At 40.9% G+C, this 20,583-nt stretch overlaps 4 protein-coding genes across 38 annotated transcripts in view; 1 reads left to right on the plus strand and 3 right to left on the minus strand.

Annotated features, from left to right (window-relative positions):
- caska (calcium/calmodulin-dependent serine protein kinase a) overlaps positions 1-20,583 on the plus strand; it is a 102,940-nt gene that overhangs the window by 71,306 nt on the left and 11,051 nt on the right. For 11 of the 30 annotated variants that reach the window (XM_028992215.1, XM_028992220.1, XM_028992242.1 and 8 more), the window contains 12 exons: positions 9,021-9,123; positions 10,052-10,227; positions 10,648-10,770; positions 10,895-10,978; positions 11,078-11,177; positions 12,426-12,443; positions 12,673-12,794; positions 15,833-15,910; positions 16,964-17,011; positions 17,481-17,561; positions 19,798-19,986; positions 20,116-20,194. In XM_028992215.1, coding sequence (XP_028848048.1) covers positions 9,021-9,123; positions 10,052-10,227; positions 10,648-10,770; positions 10,895-10,978; positions 11,078-11,177; positions 12,426-12,443; positions 12,673-12,794; positions 15,833-15,910; positions 16,964-17,011; positions 17,481-17,561; positions 19,798-19,986; positions 20,116-20,194 — 1,201 coding nt within the window. Of the gene's footprint in view, positions 1-8,038; positions 8,060-9,020; positions 9,124-10,051; positions 10,228-10,647; positions 10,771-10,894; positions 10,979-11,077; positions 11,178-12,425; positions 12,444-12,672; positions 12,795-15,832; positions 15,911-16,963; positions 17,012-17,480; positions 17,562-19,797; positions 19,987-20,115; positions 20,195-20,583 lie in introns of those variants that run through there. The other 19 variants (XM_028992224.1, XM_028992245.1, XM_028992232.1 and 16 more) reach the window with 5 other exon arrangements.
- Positions 1,193-2,703, minus strand: gpr82 (G protein-coupled receptor 82). The gene is made up of 2 exons (XM_028992249.1): positions 2,629-2,703; positions 1,193-2,358 (listed from the first exon to the last, which is right to left on the minus strand). The coding sequence occupies exon 2, from the start codon at positions 2,343-2,345 to the stop codon at positions 1,218-1,220; it is 1,128 nt and encodes a 375-aa protein (XP_028848082.1). The 5' UTR covers positions 2,346-2,358; positions 2,629-2,703; the 3' UTR covers positions 1,193-1,217.
- LOC114797355 (probable G-protein coupled receptor 82) lies at positions 2,809-4,968 on the minus strand. Of its 4 annotated transcripts, none has more exons than XM_028992253.1 (3): positions 4,838-4,968; positions 4,106-4,306; positions 2,809-3,976 (listed from the first exon to the last, which is right to left on the minus strand). In XM_028992253.1, exons 1-3 carry the CDS (start codon positions 4,861-4,863, stop codon positions 3,319-3,321), a joined length of 885 nt encoding a protein of 294 aa, XP_028848086.1. In that variant the 5' UTR covers positions 4,864-4,968; the 3' UTR covers positions 2,809-3,318. The 4 variants fall into 4 exon arrangements, with proteins under 4 accessions (XP_028848086.1, XP_028848087.1, XP_028848083.1 ...); XM_028992254.1 differs by having other exon boundaries at positions 2,809-3,558; positions 3,928-4,306; XM_028992250.1 differs by having other exon boundaries at positions 2,809-4,306.
- Positions 5,902-8,489, minus strand: gpr34b (G protein-coupled receptor 34b). Of its 3 annotated transcripts, none has more exons than XM_028992246.1 (2): positions 8,357-8,489; positions 5,902-8,089 (listed from the first exon to the last, which is right to left on the minus strand). In XM_028992246.1, the coding sequence occupies exons 1-2, from the start codon at positions 8,426-8,428 to the stop codon at positions 6,980-6,982; spliced, it is 1,182 nt and encodes a 393-aa protein (XP_028848079.1). In that variant the 5' UTR covers positions 8,429-8,489; the 3' UTR covers positions 5,902-6,979. The 3 variants fall into 3 exon arrangements, with proteins under 3 accessions (XP_028848079.1, XP_028848080.1, XP_028848081.1); XM_028992247.1 differs by having other exon boundaries at positions 8,281-8,464; XM_028992248.1 differs by having other exon boundaries at positions 8,368-8,457.

The following is a 20,583-nucleotide window of genomic DNA, read 5'->3' on the forward strand; positions in this document are numbered from 1 at the left end:
TGCATGTTGGATAACATTAATTTGATTAATTAGGTCCCTGATTAGGATTACTAATGATATCATGCTTTTGACAATAACATATGAGAAGTGTGAGGGACCGAGCAGGCAGGCAGGTCCCCAAAGAATAATAAAACAGCTCACAAATATTAGTAAGGGCCCATAAAAAAAGATCAACAAAACCAAAAAACTTAAAGTTAAAATTTAACCTACCAGATTTAACACACAAGGGAACATATATAATAGCTAATAAGACCATTAACGACAAAAACAAAGAACACCTACAACAATCTCTAGACAACATACCCTATCAGGTGTGAGTAAATTATCCTAAATCACACAATTTATAAACAAATATAAACCTATATAAAAACATAAACAAAATATACAAATACAAATTGCCCTGTCCCCTGACTGTCTTTCCTATTTTTGAAATGTGTAACGTTAACATTAAGAAAGTTAATCACATAAACTAAACCAAGGGTTTTCAGTGCATGAGGTTTACCACTGTTTGACTGGCCGTGTGGCAGCAGATGTGTCCATCACAGGTGTGTCCAGCAATATATACTTAAATGAATACACTTAACCTCACTATCTATCAGTGTTTATACTTTCAGACCCTTCCTGGCAATGTGCAGCAAATTTCCTCCTGCATAATTATAAGCAGGTATTTACCTCAAAAGCTCATCTGTATCTCTGCCTAACAACAACAGCTTATTGTAATTTAATACCACTGACGTGTACCCTTCCTTTTGACTCCTTTTGGAATTTAATGATGCTCACTGATGAGTCGTCCTCGTTGCACAATTATATGAGTTATATGAGGGATGTTTGGCCAAATACACAAAATTTAAATGAGTGGTGAGCACCCATTTTGGAACAAAAAGGCCAAAAAAAATACCCCACAACATTAATCACAACAGAATTGTGTCTATAATTAACCAGGAAGAGCAGATTTGAGGATTCAAATTAAACTGTAATAGAAAGGTATATGTCATGGATCCAACACTGACAAGACACAAACAGGGTGTATTTATACATAGTCATGAAAAAAATTACCCTTACCCTTCATGTATTATTGCATCATTTTACCCACAGCCAGTTCATTAGCTTTACAAATCTTTAACAACCATGGGCACAGTCAACTCTGATACTAGGATTTGTCCTGGGCTCATGGTACAATACTTTTTGCACATTTAAAAGTCAGAACTACAATGGTTTCACTGCATTGCCTTTGAGCCCTGTGATGTCCGTCCACATTCCTGCATTGATCCAGTGGATTGGCCGCTTCCGTTGGTGGAAACCAGCAGCAGCAGTCTAAGTGTTTGCTTACGGAATGTTTTGTCCAGCAAGAAGTACATGATCGGATCCGTGCTGCAGCGCAGCACTGCCAGACAGAGAAACAGGTTCTTCACCTCCACGTAGCTGGACAGTGAGTGGCATTGTTCTGCTGTGTCTTCCGAAGAGGTGTGGTGGAATGCCATTTTCACAAAGATTGCCTTGAAGACATGGTGGGGCAGCAGGCAGGTGGCTAGCACCACTTGGATGACCACAATGTTGCGGTAAACTCTGGCATAGACTCGGTGACTGTTCGAGATAGCGCTGCACCTCCGCAAGCGGCAGATGTGCCTCATTACTGCAAAATAGGAGCTTAACACCAGCAGGAAGCATAAGAAGAAGGCGATGATACCCACAATTGCTGTCATCTGTGACTGGTTGACCCCAACCTCTGCAGCCTTATTGTAGCATGGCAGCCATGATTCCTGCTCCTCTGTGGTGTTTGCAGAGTACATTATGGTTGTGGGGATTAGGATAGCAACAACCACCAACCAGGTTGCCAAGCAGGCCATCCAGGCAAAGCGCTTGTGTCGCAGCTGCTGCAGGAAGACAGATGGGAGGATTCTAGTGCAGCGGCTTGGCCGGTTAGAATGGCTGTGCTTGATGAGGGTGGCTAAGCGACTTAGTGCCAGCCAGGTAAGGATGGACATTCCCACACAGATATTAGCATGCAGGATTGGCATCAGGCCATTGGTGGCCACCTTGCAGATGAGATGGTTTGTGTGCCAAGAGTGGCCCCTGGAATAGTACGCCACCAGGAATGGCATGACGAGGCACAGGAGCAAATTGGACAGACCAAGGTTGATGATGTAGATGTGGGTGGGACTCTTCTCTGAAATTTTGTACACAAAGACCCAGAGAGAGAGCACATTTCCAGAGAGGCTGGTCAGGAACATTACAGAATAGAGTACAGGTAAGATCAGGTGGGTAATGGAAGTTTGACACAAGGAGGAGGCATTGTAATTGAGCCCACAGTCCAGTGATACATTAAATGTGAGGGCGTTTTCCATGTAGATGTCCTCTCTAGATGTAGACAAGAGGATATACATATATAATACACATATAATATGATATAATACATTTCATTCAAACTTAAATCTCACATAATTTTCGAGCTTGGAACTGTATATGGCTTATTATGGTGTTCTGTTTGGTTATTAATGTATTAATTTTTCTCAAATGTGTTATTGATATTTAAAGACAATTTAAATGCCATGTTTAGATGCATGTCCATTTAAAACAGGTAATCCTGTTTATAATGTATTTCAGTTTATGTAGAGAGCTGTTTCTTACCGTATTACTGCTGCTGGTTACCCTTTGGTTACTCCTTTTTCTGCGTGAGTGTCTCTTGTGTGAAGTAGCTCATAGATGATCTGAGTATATATAACCCCAGAGGAAGTGGACAATTGCTCTGCCTGGGGTGGTGCTATGCAAGCAGACAAATGGAAGCCACTGCTGCTGTGTATGGTCCTTTATTTCACATGCATAACATATTATATAATGTAAAATATTGCAGAATTATCTTTCTTTCATCTTTCTGAGTTTGATCATGTGTCAGGTGAACTTTTCTCTGTCCTCACCTCATATTATAAGGTTACACCAAAAAAGGAACTTTCTGGAGGTTTGTTGTCAAATTACAGCATTTTGAGCCATACTGATCTGTGGAACCACTTCTTCCTTGTCATGGTTGTCCTATGCAGCCTCTGTGGAGCCTCTAGTGCCTGACAGGGTTTGTTACAATCAGAAGCCTCTTTCAGGGCAGTTCTTGGATAGAAATATTTTACAGTACAGTTACTCAGTAAATGAGAAAATACAGAATACATCAGCCACATTACAGTATCTTCTGTTAATACATAGAAAATATATCTTCCTGTTACTTTATCACTTAATGTATCAATTCTTATATCAGTTAAAGAACACAAACAAAATTTAATTTTCTGGTATACCTGCAATAGCCTGAAACTGTATGATTACCAAATATGCTCAGATTGTTTCAGGTGCTGTTATATCATGTTTTCCGGGGTCTTGGTTACATCTGGAGTTGTCAGCAGTTACATGTGTGACTGGCCGCTTTTTCCTACAAAACGTAGACCGGATGATAAGGTACAGGGTTGGGTTCAGACAACTGTTGAGCGCCGCCACCAGGACAGTGATGCTGTGTGTGTAGGAATTCCTCTGTTGTTTGACACAGTCACCAGGATCCGACTGTATAATGATGGTCCTCTGGATGTGATAGGGCAGGAAGCAGGTGATGAACAGCACAACCGATGCCATTATCTTCCGACGTACCCTCAGTCCACCACCTGGTCCCAACCATGCTCTTACCAGGCTGGTCCTGTGTATACGCTGCAGGTGGTACACTAGAAGGCCATAGCTGGTTGACATGAGAGCCAGGTTTAGGAAGAAGATAATTATGCCTAAGATGTGTGAGGATTTGTATGTTGTCTTTTTGTTGTAGACTTGATCAAAACAGGAGCCCTGAATTGCCTTTGTATTCATTTGGCTGTAGAACACGTTGCCAAAGACAGCCAGAGTGAAGATCAACCATGTTGTGATGCAGATAAGATGGCAGAAGCGAGGTTGTTTGAATACCTGTAACAGGACGTTGTGCGGCTGGACAACAGTGGCATAGCGGTTGAGGCTGGTCCACAGGAGGAAGCACATGTTACAGTAAATATTGATGTAGAAGATGCCGATTATGCCATACTGTGACAAAGTGCAGATTGGAGACCCACTCTTCCACTCAAGATATAGCCGGAGATAAGCAAACCTGAAGAGGAAGCTACAGCACAGGATAATATCAGACACAACCATGTTGACAGTGAAGATCACCATCGGCTTTTTCTCAGCCTTCCAGAGGTCCAGCAGGACAAGGCCATTGGTCAGGAAGCCCAGAAGAGCCAGACAGAGATAGAGCCAGGGCAGGACTTCAGTGTGGATCTTCTCAGGGTGCAGTTTGCAGAGTAGGCTGCTAGAGGAAGGAAGACTGATGTCAGAGTTCTGTCAAATTTGTTGGCTGGTAATTTCCTTTATCTACTCTTAATACCCCTTTTAAGGTATTGAAATGTTGAGCTGACTAAACACCCCTCACCCTTGCATGCAGTTGCAAAGCAGTAGAGCAGATGTAAGATGAACAAACTTCCGATTCGTCAATTGTGCATAATTTAACGAGTGACACACTTACTTTCCATCAACGGCAAGAGAATAAGAAACTTGCCTCACATGGTGCTAAAAATATAGTCTTTTTAATTAGACAAACCAATATTATAAAATATGCATTTAACATTTTTTAGCATGATAAGCAAGTGAAAATGTTGAATATCCACGTGTTGAGCCCTGTGGTGTCACTGGCAGGGTGAATTTTTGTAAAACAAAACAAAAATGTCACATGGGAATCATTCAGTTTGAAGCGTATCACTACTTTTAGTATTTGTAGTGATGGTTGCTTGACAGTAAGTTTCCCTACATCACAGAAAAAGGTATATAATAATATACATCCTACCTTTTGTTCATTTCTGCTTCCTCCATGCCATGAAACCATGATAATCAAAATCCTTATCTGTCAGTCTCTGCTTTACATTAGCTTTTTACTTCAGTGCCATCAGTGACATGCATTGAAAGCTTTCCCTTTTTTATATGTGAGGATTTTGACCACTTCCTCCCACATGTGTGCATATTGCTGCCCTCTGCAGGTTGTGTTGCAGCAGTGCATGTGTGCTGTTTAGGTTTTGACCATTGATATTTAACATTTTAGGGCCTAAAAATTGGTGAGGCACTGTTGTTTGAAAGATAAATAAAACATAATTCCAGAACTCATAGTGAGGGAAAATGCATGAGAATAGGAGACGATGTGAGAATACATGGCTTTTACCTTTGGTAATGAAACCATTTTTACACTTATCAAATAAAAAAGATAAAGACTAATTCTATACAATTCCTTTTATCACAAATCTAAATACAATCATGTAATATACAGACGAAAAAGTTAATGTTATTTAGTACATATATTATTAATACAGTCCCTGACAAAAGTCTTGTCGCTTATCTATTTTGTAGAAACACCTGCTTACACATGCATTTCCTTTGAATACCATCATTGGCTTACATCTAAAACCTTGCCTATTTCAGATAAGAACATTACTGTAAAGTTTCTGATTGCTTCTTTCACCCCAGGTGCGGGAATTGGTGCCCTCTGTAGGTTGTTCTGCAGTGCATGTTTTTCTTTCTTTGATTATATACAGCAGTTTGAGAGTTCAGAGGATAAAATTTGGTGTTTTAATTTTTGCAATTCTGTTCCACTTGGGGGGCTGGACTCGGAGTAAGATCAAATCTATGAGAATGGGGGAGGATGTCAGACTCACTACTTCCTCTAGATACCACAAAACTACAGGTTATAGAGGTTTATAATAAGAGTTCCCTTATATCTCAAATTGCTCCTATAAAATACCAATTTTAATACACATATACATTAGAATAATCATAAATGAATCAATCAGACAAATCAAAACATGTTTGCTCTTTTGAAATTTTTGCTTTATTTTAACTGTACACATTTTTGTTCAGCTGCGAGGAAGTGGTAGTTATGGTGGCAAGTTGTGTGGTTGATGGAGCATTAAACAGCAGAATGAAGAGCACTATGCCTGGAAGCTCTTAGTGCTTTTTTGCTTATTTATAAAATTATTTTAGGTAACAATAATTATCTTACTAATAATAGCACTCAGAGGAGGGATGAAGACACAGTATGTCCAACTTTAGAAATACCTGCACTGTCTTTGGGACTCATGAATGAAGACCCATGGAATTTTTTGAGAATAAAAAAGTGAAAAAGTTTTTTTTGTACAAAGCATAGGAAAATACTGCAGTACTTAAAACAGCATTGTAAGCAATTAATGTACATGTACACTTGAAAAGTAATGAAATAGGTTGGTTCAGTTGTCATGTTATTTAATAATGTTATACATCTGCCGTCACTGCGAGTTACATGAATTCTGTATTTAACTGTAAAAGTTTCATGGAGAAGTCTAGAGAGCGACTGTGTTTAACCAGACATAATTATAAGAGAGGGTTCAGTCATTTGCTAGTTCACTTACTCACTTACACCAGGAGGGGGTGCATTGCATTTATCATAGGAAGAGAAATCTATGTGGTGTCTTATACTCATATTTCAATGATGGTACAATGACATTCTTAAATGATATGTTTTAGCATTTAACACAATATTAATTAATTGTTTGATTATTATTCCTCTCAAAAAACTATTGGATTAAATGTATTGACCCTCAACAGTCCCTACATTTAAGTAACATTAACATTGCAGATTGCGTTTTTCTCCGGATATAAAAAAAGCTAAGTAGTTTGTTACAGTGTCTTTCAAGTGTGATTTGAATATGAATTGCTTAAAATAATGTTAGTGTCATAAGGTTGTATGACATGCTTTTTTGGCATACCATACTGATCTCTATTATGCTAGCTGTGCTCTGAGTTGAAAAATCCTCAACTTCATTGTTAGGAAACTTATCTTTCCAGCGATGAATGCCAGAGATTAACAACATTTCTCAGTTATCTTTGCTGTTTTGATGACACTGAGCTGAACACATCAATGCATAGAACATCAGCTCACTGAAAATAAGCATGAGAAAATTGGTCACATCTTCATATCTAAGGTCTCAGTCTTGACGTTGGGATTACAGATCATGCCCACAGACAACCTCCGGTCCTTCAGACTCTTCCCTTCACTGCTATATGTGGTGGTTGTGCCCTTATCAAGCTGCCAGAAAACTTTTTGGAGGGCTTCTTTGGTGGTTCGCCGCACAGAGCTGCACAGTAGGAAATACATGGCTGGATCTAGGCAGCTGTTGAAGGTGGATATCACCAGTGCTACCTCGTTGGCTTTATCTGCCACATTCTGCCAGTGACAAGTCGTCTTACTGATTTGTGAGATGATGTAGAAGATCCTCACAATGTGGTACGGCACGAAGCACAATGTGAACAAGAAGAGCACAAAAAAAGATTTTCGTGCAGTCTGACTGTACTTGTGTGCGTTGGGGAGGTCTGGTTTCTTCTTCGATGCCTTAGATAGCCAAATAGTGATCTTCCTGTAGGAGACCACAAGGGCAGCATAGACCAGCCAGAACAGGATTACCAGAAAGATCTTAATCCAGGTGTCCATATTGAGTTTTTCCGTCTGTCGGTAGTGGAAACACTTTTCCTTGTTAGGCATTTGTTCTGGTGTGGAGATCATGACAATTGTGCATCCCAGAGCCACGGCCCAAGTAATCCCACAGATGACCACGCTCCAGCTGCCCCTCAGGAATTTCCTCCTGCTTTTGCAGCGATGGATCTTGAGGTAGCGGTCAATGCTTATCAAGCCCAGCAGGGTAATGCTGATGTACATGTTCATGTAGAACATGTTACCGATCACTCTACACAGTGTGGGGCCCAGACTCCACTTGTTGCCTCTCAGGTGATATATGACCCTGAAAGGCAGGCAGACCACCAGCAGGAGGTCGGCCATGGCCACATTGACGAGTAGAAAGTAAATGGAGTTCTTCTTCTTGTGGATGCAGAGGAACACCCAGAGTGCCAGAACGTTCCCAACCAAGCCGATCAGGAAAATGAGGGAGTAGAGCACACCCAGTGAAATTCCCAGAGAGATGTCTTCTACTGTACAGTTGGTGGATTTGTTGGTGGTGCCGAAGGAGGCTATGGTGCTTGTGGTGTTCAGGTTAGTCATCATGCTGTTGGGATTTGATTCCTGGAAATAAAAAGTTCATTAAAAAAATATCTTAATTGAACAATTGAATTACAATCTTTTTCTATCTTGGTAAAATGGCCCTCTACCAGCTGTACGTCCATGAAAATAAAAGATCTACAAAGAGTAAATATTTCATTAACATAATACTAAATACCTTAATTGCATATTAATACCATTTAGTATTTGGTTACCTAGATACTGTGTGACAGATCTCAAGCACTGAAGCTCAGTCATACAGAAACAGAAATGCTGTAAGGAGCCTCTCACCCACTGCATACCCTCTGGTGAAAAGCCGTGTCTGCCTCTCAGCAACAGATGAAGAAAAGTGCCGCTCAGCATTTTCTTGCATGTGCTTAATTGTGTGGAGCCCTTTTCTTTAGCCTAGTGCTGATTGCCCAACCTAACTAACACACACAGACAGATATATACACACAGGAAGTGCAGTTGCATGGTCACCACATCTGCAACACACTCCCTCTCTCTCTATCTCTCTCTCTCTCTTTTTCTAAATGAGAAAAAGTGTGGTTAACACAGAGGTAGCGTTGTTCTTTACTGTGTTAATAATAAGGTCAGAGATGTTGTTGTGGGGTATTTCAAACTATTAAACAGCCTCTCTTTGTTCTAAAATAACTAATTTGGTAGGAGGAGAGGTGTGTTTGTGTGTGTTTATATGCATTCATTTTCAAGAGAGTCAATGTCTTTGTTGTCAATGCTACCATATACACTGTATACAGTGTATTTAAAATACTGTTCCACCCCAAGCCCCCCCCCATGGTGCATTTATAAAAAATATCAAAAAATATTCTCAGGATTTGTTTTGCTATGAAATATGAAATGTGAAGATGCTGATATGATTGATGTCAGAGTCATTTCATAAACAGAAAGTGTAGTTTAATGTTTGTGACTTCATCCTCTGTCTCTGATCCTGTAGCCCCACTGTGTGTTACTGGCCTCTAAGGAGAATTCGGCGCCTGTGAAGCTCGGAGGGTTTGGAGTGGCCATACAGTTAGGAGAATCGGGTCTGGTGGCTGGAGGTACAAACCACATGTTCACAGACATTGAACAGTTTAATTAATGTTATAATAGTACAAATAAGTATCATTATTATTATTATGTTAAAGGTCCCCTATTATGATTTTGTTTTGCTTTTGTAATACTATATCTGAAGTCTCTTTCTGAAATTCAGCCACTTTAAATGATAATAAGGAGAAGAGAGGCAGGACGAGGGGCCTATAAAAGTGAGCGGGTATTCGCGGAAATTACATCATCAACACCAAATGTTTGCCACAACCAGGAAGTCGTTTCTGCGTTTTTCCAGTAAAAAATTAAATTAGCCCACTGTTTCTACAGCTGTTTCAATTTGTGCTCATTTTCACTTCCAATCATTGAGCAATTGGAATGCTTTGCATGTTTTCAAGCCATGACGGTCGCTGGAGTTCCTTTTTTAGGGGAGGGATGAGAAATTCTCTGGGTTCTGGGTTAAATGCGGACAAAGCATAAGAAATGGAAGATAATCTTTCCCCTTAAGGGGACAAATTCCAGATCCGACCGTCTGAGCTGATGCTCTCTGACCGGCGAAGCAGAATGGCCAAAGCCAGGCTAGGGGAACTCGTATTCATTTTAAATAATCTTAAAGTGAAATTTTCCTAATAGGGGATCTTTAAATAAACTGAAACATCAGGTGCATCGAAAGGGACTTCCTGTTTCAAATACAGAAGTGAGCCATGCACAACAAAATTGTTGTTATTTTAACCCATTTTTGAAATGCACTGAAATAAAATATATTAAATAAAAAAGCAGGAACCCACATTTTTTTTCGCTTCTTCACATATAGATCCATAATTATGGGGCTGGAATGTAATAATGCACAAAAAAGGCGATTTATTGTGTTTATTTAATGTTTGCATGCCTTCTTGGATGTTAGTGTATGCATATTTATTTGTGCAATTTCCTGTGTGATAGGGAGAGTGGGTACCCCTCACTTCATGGCCCCAGAGGTGGTGAAGCGGGAACCGTATGGGAAACCTGTGGATGTTTGGGGCTGCGGGGTCATCCTCTTCATCCTGCTCAGTGGCTGCCTGCCTTTCTATGGCACCAAAGAGCGACTGTTCGAGGGCATCATCAAGGGGAAGTACAAGGTATTTATGTACATATGGGCTTCCCCTGACCCAGCCATATACAGGGTGGAAGTAGCCTAGTGGGTAAGACACTCGCCTGTGAACCAGAAGACCCGGGTTCAAATCCCACTTATTACCATAGTGTCCCTGAGCAAGACACTTAACCCTAAGTTGCTCCAGGTGGACTGTCCCTGTAACTACTGATCTGGATAAGGGCGTCTGAGAAATGCTGTAAATGAAAATGTATACGTCATGAAAAACCTGGATCAGACACAGCACTGTCTGTGGAAAATCGTCACAATATCGTTTGGCACAATGTGAACCGATCGTGATTCCAGATAGTCAAGCAGCTAATATGAACACATTTTAAGTGTGAAGAACAAGGGCCATTGTAACCACTTTGTGCATAATCTTTCCCTTTGTGACCTCTGACCTCTAAAGATGAACCCTCGGCAGTGGGGCCACATCTCAGAAAGTGCCAAGGACCTGGTGAGGCGCATGCTGATGCTGGACCCTGCCGAGAGAATCACTGTCTATGAGGCTTTGAACCACCCCTGGCTCAAGGTAGGGATGGGCAGGAGACATCAGACCACACTTCCGAATGTGCTGAGTACTGAGGTGCCTGTACCGTTTGAGTAATGTGTGCGAGTGTTGTTTGTGTATGTGTGTGCGTATGTGCGTTTCACAGGAGAGAGACCGTTACGCCTATAAAATTCACCTGCCTGAGACGGTGGAGCAGCTCAGGAAGTTTAACGCCCGGAGGAAGCTGAAGGTGAGAGCAGCTGGCCACCATCTCAGACTTGGTGTCATGTGCTACACACATGGCAGGTTTTTGTACCGTGTGTGTGTATGTGTGTGTTTTTCTTTGAAGGGGGCAGTTCTAGCTGCAGTCTCCAGTCACAAGTTCAACTCATTTTATGGGGACCCACCAGAAGACATACCAGACTTCTCAGAAGACCCCACATCCTCAGGTTTGATTTTATCCTTTACATTCATTGAAACTGAATGTATTTTGTGAAACTACTGTTTTACATTAACTGTGCATTTCTGTCTTGTACTCTAAACAGGGCTGCTTAGACTATTTTAACCATACAGGATAACACATTCATGATCCCAGTAAAGTGAGGTTAAGTCTACACTACACTACATGGGGCAGTGGTGGCCTAGCGGTTAAGGAAGTGGCCCCGTAATCAAAAGGTTGCCGGTTCGAATCCTGATCCGGCAAAGGTGCCACTGAGGTGCCACTGAGCAAAGCACCGTCCCCACACACTGCTCCCCGGGCGCCTGTCATGGCTGCCCACTGCTCACTCAGGGTGATGGGTTAAATGCAGAGGACAAATTTCACTGTGCTGCTGTGTATCACATGTGACAATCACTTTACTTTATATGTCAGTACTCTGTCTCCTTAGCTGTCACTCATGATGGAGCAATACCACAAAAACTGTAGGGTAATACTATGCACTAGTTACATTTCCTGTTAAGCCGAAAAGGTATTGAAGTATTTGCTGCCACAGACCACCTCACAATATCCAGAAATAGTCATTATAATTATAAATAGATTAATTAATTCAATTCTTATTTCGGAATTATTCAGATATCAGATATCATTATTTTTTTATTTAAATCCCTCAAGAATTTAAAGTCAACTGCATAGCACAATCTTTACAGAATTATTATTTTGCTTGAATTATTGAATTATTGCATAGATTATACAGCAACATTTGGGGTATTCGTAATTTTAGCTGTAAGCACTTTTTCTTCGGTCTTCAAAATAGTGTGAATATTTGGATATTTCAGCAAATGACATTTTATGTTTATTGCAGCTTGCAGTTACATTATGACGTTTCTCTGAAAGTAAAAAATGCTCAGTCCCTCCTTTGTTTCCATATCAACTCTTCTTCCTTTTTCTTTGAATTTGCTTGAGTTAAACAGCCAGTTAATTGAAGATAATGCACTCTACTGCCTTCCTGTTTCTGTTCAAACGTGTTTTTTTCCTTCCTCTTTTTAAACTTATCAAACCAAAGAGGATATATTTTACATAGAATTTTTGTTATTTTAAAGCGTTCAGTGATTCACTGAACTAGTAAATATGTGGCATAGTTTAGTGCAGGAACACGCCACTTGCTCCGCAATTTGCACCCATTTGCACGCCTCAGTTTAGTGATCTAATCTCACCTTGTTGCATTGTTTTCTTTGTTCTAATGCTGCCCTCGCCACAGGACTACTCGCAGCAGAAAGTAGGTATCTCATCACATCCTGTAACTCTGATGCCCTGCCTGTGTGTCTTGTCAGTCAGAGGTTCTGCGCATTAGTGCTCCTGTGGCATATGAAGTGCTCTCTGAATGGTCACATTTTATCAGATGAAATACTGAAAAGCATATGTGACAGAGGTTTGCGATGCACATACTTGCTATTTGTACATTTCACGCATAAAGCACAAATTCTCTTGCGTGTGTGTGTTTGTAGGGGCTGTTTCACAGGTCCTAGACAGTCTAGAGGAGATCCATGCACTAACAGACTGCAGTGAGAGTGACCTGGACTTCTTGCACAATGTATTTCAGGACCAGAACCTTCACACACTACTGGATGTGAGTGAGGTCCCATTGTCAAATTCTGAAAAACATCAAAGTTGCATGAGTGTTTGTATGTGAGTGTGTGTGCAATCTGTTTATTAGCAAAATGTACTCATGACATCCTGTGTGAACTGGCTATGGATATACACTGTGCTCCGAATTATCCTGCATATGCTGGTTCCATTAATTTTTCTGATGCCACTGACAGAGAATAGGATATTTTTTATCAACAATTATATTAGGTTATATAATAATCTGTATTTGAACAGAACTACCAACAGTATTTTAGCAAATTACTCAATATAGTAAAGTGAGTAAAGTGAAGTGATTGTCAAATGGGTCAGTGGTGGCCTAGTGGTTAAGGAAGCGGCCCCGTAATCAGAAGGTTGGCGGTTCGAATCCTGATCTGCCAAGGTACCACTGAGCAAAGCACCGTCCCCACACACTGCTCCCCAGGCGCCTGTCATGGCTGCCCACTGCTCACTCAGGGTGATGGGTTAAACGCAGAGGACAAATTTCACTGTGTGCTGTTCTGCTGTTCTACATGTGACAATCACTACAATATATAGTGTTCCATATTATTATGCATAATGGAAAAATGGAAATCTGTGATATATTTGCTTTTCATAGATCATGTTACTTGTTAACAAGAGTTCTTCTTTGATGTCACCTTAACAACTCTTTCATCCATTCAAAAGTCCTTGGATAGTTTCTGCTTATATGTCATTTCGATGCCAGAGCTGATGTAGTTGATGTTTGGAGTTATTCTTCCTGTTAACGATTCTTCACTGGTTCTCAATTGGGTTGAGTTCAGGGGATGAGGGTGGTCACACAATACATTTTCCCCCCTTTATACCCATAGCAGCCAAAGATTCAATGGTATTTTTTGCAGGATGAGATGGTTAGTTGAAAATGATATGATTTTTTTTACAGTTCTTTTTCTATAGCACAGTTCTTTCTTTTAATACCATGGAAAATATGTGGCCACATAATTTGCAGAGGTAATTTTGACACCTTTAGGGGCCTACCATCTCACTTTCCATTATTCTTTTAATACAGTGCAATTGTTTGACTGAAACAGTCCTTGATTTGTATTTATCTGAACAAACTTGTTCTCTCTCTGAATCATACACACGGTTTTTAACAAACCGTGACAAACTGAGTAATGTGGAAAACCTTCATTAAGCAGTTTCCCTGAAATTAGGCTCACCTGGGAACCTAATTATCAAACCTGTCTGTGATTGATATCAGTAATCAAACACTTTATTATCTCTTACAGGAATTTTGGAATTAACACGCGCGCGATGTGCGTTTGAGTCGATTTGAGTCTTTGAGGCTAGATAATGTGTTACTTTTATTTGATAATCTGAGGGGGGTGGGCCTGGAAATATTGATAAAATTTTATATTTTCATATTTGACCTGCGGTTGTACAGTTTTGGTCATTTTGAATTGGAATTATATTTCAAGACATTACATTTTATTTAGCTCTTATCCAGAGCTCTTAATGAAGGCGACAGTCTCCTCAAACCATCTTACGTACATGCTATGGTTGTAAGTGTGTTTTGAACCTGTGACTTTGCAGTCATATGATTTGCCACTGCAACTGTGCTGGTGTTGTCTTAATCAGTGCAATTAGTAATGCTGGAGATCGCCACGCCTGCTCAAAACTTAACAAAAGTCTTTTAGTCTGGTCTCTCTCTTTCTTTCTCTGTATATAATGTGAATGTGCAAAGTGGTGTGAAAGGGTGTTTTTGTGAATCCGAGTGTATGGGTACAGCCTTCCTTCTGAATCGGATTAGTATGGAAGTGCAGCTGTGGAGTTGAGTGTGAATGCAGGCTATTTGAATTTGCCCAGTTTATAGCCTGGCAGATAGGGGGGAAGGGGTATACAGTAAGATTCCATGCGTCTGTGTGCAAGCGTTAGTTGAAGGTGTCATGCACTCATGTACTCTTGAGTACGAATGCAGTCCCTGTAGCGAATAATGACGCCTATTGTCAGCGCCTGGCCCCTTTCACAGCCCTGGCCACAGCCGTTTCCTGATGTTTAGCCCCATGATATGTGAGTCCAGTGTACAGTAGATAGATTTTCTAGAAATTTCTTTTATGCAGTAATTTAACCATTGCACCCCAACTGGTAAGTGCTATACAGTTTATATGTCTCTCTGTGGGGGTGTTTCATTATTTCATTATGCTGCTGTAGATGAGCATAATGAAGCGACGCAGCTAGAGCAGTGATGTGATAAGCTTTATTATCTGTAATTTCCATTTCAGCATTTGTTTTTTGAGATATGTGCACTTCCTTTTTACAAGCTATTTTTGATATTTACACATTAAACGTGAGTGTTGGAGCTTTAACAACCGCAGCAGCAGCAGAATGGTCTGTGATGTTATCTGTGCCAACAGCGATAATGTTTACTTGCAAATTGTTGCTGTGATAGAAGTACATTTAGCCAATCTACTGTTCAATCAATCAACTGAAAATGTCCTAGCAATTCTTCTGTTTGTATAGATGAAGGAAGATCTCCTAAATATGTATTTACTTTACACTAAGTGTTTTCTTAGGTCCTGCACAAAACTGTACTTATGACTCTACTGTACTGGTTATTGGCTAGAAGGACCTCTGATATCTGCATTATGTGGATGCATTATCTATGTCTATCAAGGTCAGGAGGCAACATGTGAGAGCTTTGCATGCGCAATTTCATTCTTGTTTGATATGTTTTGTGGTGCATCTGTGAGCACATTTGATCTGTAGGCCATCCTGCTTTTATTGTGCAATTCGTTTTTGCACTCTTTTTTTCCCCTTCTCTACCATCTTATACATGGTGATGCGTATAAAAATCCTAAAGATAATGGCTTATATTTTTTCAGTGTGATGGAAATTTTCTCCTCTGTGCTGCCATCTTACTTAATTACTCACTCATTATTTCATCACGGCTTTACAGATGGCCTTTTTATTTTCATGAGTTGTCCCCTTGTTCAAGGTTCCTGATTCACATGTGGGTTGAACACCCCCCACCCCAATCCACCCCCCTATTTTTCCCTCTTTCAGCTGTACGACAAGATCAACACAAAGTCGTCTCCGCAGATCAGAAATCCCCCAAGTGATGCTGTGCAAAGAGCCAAAGAGGTAAGGGCTCCGGCATGCATTGTAACCCTTTTTTTTGTACATAGACAATGTCAGTGATCATGCACAATCCATTTCTGCCTTTAACGATATGTAATCATGTCATTTGTATAGCCTTAAAATAATGACCTGTGTCAAAAATAAGGATGTGTCTGTAGATGCAGCCTTGGAATTAACGTGCACATGACTTTACTTACATTATGCACTTTAGACCTTAATGCACTCTGGGTGTTGTTGTGTTGTGAATTGTGTGGTGATATGTTCTGATCATGGCAACATCAACACTATAGCTTTAGCGCACTGCTGTTGGAGGCCTCAAATCATTGCATCACCCTGTTGCTCCTCACATCCTCAGCTTGCACCTTTATCTAATCTTTTTTCTATTTATTTTTTTTTTTTTTTGCATTCATCAGTGAGTCTTTTATCACTTCTCTGCCCTGATGGCTTTCCCAATGTTAGGTTGGCTTGCAGCACTGAGGCCAGGTTTTAATTTCTGCAGAGGGTAGGCAAGCCTGTGTCTTCACAGTGAGGTGGTGTTTTGAATGCAAACAGAGAAGCAGAAGAGGAGGTGCATGAGAACGTAATACTTGATATTTCACGCAGACACTTTTTTCATGCCATGAAGGTTATGTAGGTCGCAGGCTTCCTGTTGAGTCACATTTATGTGGTGTTCTTGATAAGTCTGAGGTGTAGTTTAACTTGGTCATTTGACCTTCTGAGAGCAGCTCTTACTGGTAGTATTCTATCCCTGTCACCACAAAAGTTAAGTTCCTGAAGGGTTTCTGCTTCAATAACACACTTGACTTTTTTTCCACTGATCACTGGCAGCACTAAAATGCTTTAGGCAAAAATTAAACAAGCAGCTTTTTCTACATGGTGCAATGGGGATTTTCACTAACCAATCAGCCTTCTCCAATCTTCCCTAAAAATGACCAGCATGTCCCGAGGTGGTGGGATTTCATCTCTAATCACTTCTTAAGTTGAGTAAAAGATGTTAGTTCTATAATAAAAGAAAAGGAAAAAATGTGTATCTCTCCTGTGTCTTCTCATGCAAAGAAGCCAGCTGAAGGTGAAGCAGACACGGCTTTGAAACTTCTGGAAAGTGTAAGCCGAATATCATTCATGTGATAAATTCTAGTTGTTGATGCACTTTAAAGCATTTTGGTGCTTCGACCGAGGGACCAGAGAGCCTCAGCAGGCACCATCCCACTCACCTGTGCAATGCCACACACTGACCACACACGCACAACCACTGGCTGTGTGGCAAACACTCCATGCAGCGATACTCTCATTCCCTGGAGAGCGCTTGCTGTTTCTAGAAAGAGCGTGCAATCCTCACTCAGGTGTGTTGTGGCTCCACGGCTAAGCATTCAGCAGTGAGCTGCGGTATGTGTGAAGACCAGTGGGGGCAGGAGGGGGCAGATTCAACGTAGCGTTTCAGTGACTGGGGGCCGTACATGGGGGTTTTTATCTCCTGATTATTCATGTGAGATACAGCTGATAAAATAAACAGATTGCAGATGCCGTCGTGAGAAGTTGTATGACAGGACACAAATTCTTTGTGTGAACTCAGGTGCTGGAGGTGATCTCTTGCTACCCGGAAAACAACACTGTCAAAGAGCTGAGACAGATCCTTACACAACCACATTTTATGGTGAGTAAGCCCACCACTGTTCCGCGTCCATTCAAATGTTCTGTCCTCCTCGGGCAGCGATATGAACATTCAGAGTTCTTCTTGAGTGCATTAGGTTATGTATACCGGTACAAAAACAAGTAAATACAACAGCTTTTCAGGATATATGAAATTGAAGTAAGCAGTTCAGGAACAGTTAGGAGGGGAATATACAGCTCTGTGAAAAAAGACCACTTTTATTTTAAATTTCACACTCTTGTATTAGTTTGAAATACATGTTCTTTATATTCACTAGCAATGGCTGAAACTGGTCAAATAGAAAAAAAAACAGTGTGAAAGCAATTTTATACACACTATTAAATAATATACAGGATGAAATAGGTTCTCCTAAACGGAAGGTTGCAGGTTCAGATCTCAAACCACCAAGGTCCCCTTGAGCAAGGTACAGTCCCCACACCATCAGTCAGTTCTGACCCAGCATCTCTCTGCTGGGTCTTTTTTTTTCCGCTGTGAAGAATCAGGGCTGTGATGGAGTGAGAGAATCTACAGTGGGATGGGCTGGAGCAGATCAGAACAAACAGACGTTTCTGATTAACGGAGAGCAGCAGCAACCCTCCCTCTTGAGTAATCCCATCATTATAGGGCCTTGGGTATCAGTCTGACAGTCAGGCTGAGTGAATTACACAGTCCTCCACTCAGGTCCCTGTTTGCCAAAAAGGGCCATCTAATAAAAAGCCTTTAATCAGTTGTCTTTTTTTCTCTAGATATGAGAACGAATGATTGAATTAATGGGAGGTGGAGAGAATGCTGTTTTGTGATTTGATTAAAGAAAATTGGAGGGTAGAGAAGTCTCCAATACAAATACAAAAATTTATATAAAGTAAATTTCTTTACTAGTTGCTTGCATTTCATTTGGGATGGCATTTTAAAATTGCAACAACAAAAAAATCTTAGTCCTGTTGAGATTTTGGACCAGTTTATACGCCATGTCTACCACTTGAGGGTGGTACGGTGCGGTCCTTTCAGCCACACATAGTGCTTCATCTCAGCTGCGAAAGTGGTCCAAGGAGAAGGGAGGGGTGCCAAGGAGCTGTGGGGATCGTGGCAGGAGGGAGAGAGGGAGTGAGTTTGGAGAGGGAGGCACCACCAGGTACAAGCTGCTAAATTCCCAGCGTCTTGGTGCAGCTCTTACTGTCTAAGGAGTAGACAGCACTCTCTCTCTCTGTTTCTCTCTCTCTCTGGAAATGTCAGCCTCAGTAAAGCAGGTGAGAATGAGTGTTTATTACTCGTTTTTTGGTGTTTGGTAGGGTGTGGTTTTCTCCCTCAGGACTGGTCTGAAGTGTTACTCTTCTTGATGTTTTAAGCCATGAGAGCCTAGGAGTTGAAAAGAACCCATGAGGTCATGGACCCGTCAACGGATATATATGAAAGTCTCTCTCTGAGCTGTAAAGTGTGCTATCTCCCAGTGTCCTTCAGACATGGAGCCTGTAGTCTGTAATGCCTCTGGGTGGGCAGGCATGTTGGCCAGTCTTTGTGTTGTGTCTGTAGCTTGCCATTGCTGTAGTTAGATTAACATGCTACCGCATTTACAAGTTTCTCCTCTTCTGCTTAGAATGGATGCAGGAGAGGATAAATAAAATAATACTTTTTGTTTGAGTATGTGTGTGTACATGCATGGGAAGGGTTGGCAAAAAAACTAGTGGAAAAATTAGTGATGGACACATAAAAGAGCAAAACACACTTTGCTAAACCTATTTGCAGTCCACAACTAATCCAAGGGAAGTACCGTGTGGGACTATCCAATTTAGCCCAAAAAATGGGATGTCCCTATGTCCCGACAGTTCTGTTGGCAACTGATAAATCAGCATGAATATGAATAAAGCATCAACATTAATGTTTACTTTTATTGACTGTAAACATACACATTTGAGTGCAATTTTTTATATTATAGCAGATGTGTAATAAAATGTGTGTGTGTGCGTAGGTGTATGTGTATATATATACATAGGAGCACAGAGGAACAGAAATAGAGTTTTTTTTTACCTCTTCCTCATGGTCTGTGAGCTTGTTTCTGATGAAGAGAAAAAGGTGAACCACCAAAGCTGATGTGAAATGTGAAAGGTCGGGAGATTTGACTGAGTCAGACTGGTAACCTCAACAGCGGTTTACTTTTAACCATGCACCTTAATGCACCGCTTCAAGCCTCTTTCCAGCTCCGTCAGCTAGTCTTTTCATGGCACACTTAACTGTGTTACAGGCCTTGCTGCAGACACATGACGTAGTGGCTCATGAGGTCTACAGTGACGAGGCTCTGAGGGTCACGCCCCCGCCCACCTCACCTTACCTGAACGGTGACTCGCCTGAGAGCACCAACGGCGACATGGACCTGGAGAACGTGACGCGCGTTCGTCTCGTCCAGTTCCAGAAGAACTCTGATGAGCCGATGGTGTGTGTGCTTCTCAGGCTTTTCACACCAAAAACACCGAAACCCTGATAACCTCACAGTTCCTTGTCACCTGTCAGTGCTGTGCACGCTGTTTAAACCTTATATATTTATATCTGTGTTGCCCTGTAGGGAATCACACTGAAGATGAATGACCTCAACCACTGCATTGTGGCCAGAATAATGCATGGAGGCATGATCCACAGACAAGGTACTTCAGACCCATGATGCAGCAGTTTTTGCTTTTGAGTTTATAAAAAAACATTTCTCTAGATACAATTAAAAACCTTTTCAAAAATGTGTAATTAATGTAAATTTAGATATTTTCTTCAACCAACGAGGCACTTGAAAATGCTCAAATCTCCTCCAAATTATCTGGTTACATAATTGGTCTTTGTGCTTATTTCAGTCTCTCACTATGTAAAATATCAATGTGTTTAACGTTCACTATTTTGAAATACACAGGCATGTGGTCATTTATTTCCTTGAGTAAATTTGTTAAGATTAAGGTCGGCCACATCACCACAAGAAGCACTGATATATGCACTGAGGCTGTGTGGTTTGATGTTTTCATCTAAAACATCATTTTACTTTGCTAAA

The sequence above is a fragment of the Denticeps clupeoides genome, chromosome 9, assembly GCF_900700375.1.
Source record: "Denticeps clupeoides chromosome 9, fDenClu1.1, whole genome shotgun sequence".
Lineage (NCBI taxonomy): Eukaryota > Metazoa > Chordata > Actinopteri > Clupeiformes > Denticipitidae > Denticeps > Denticeps clupeoides.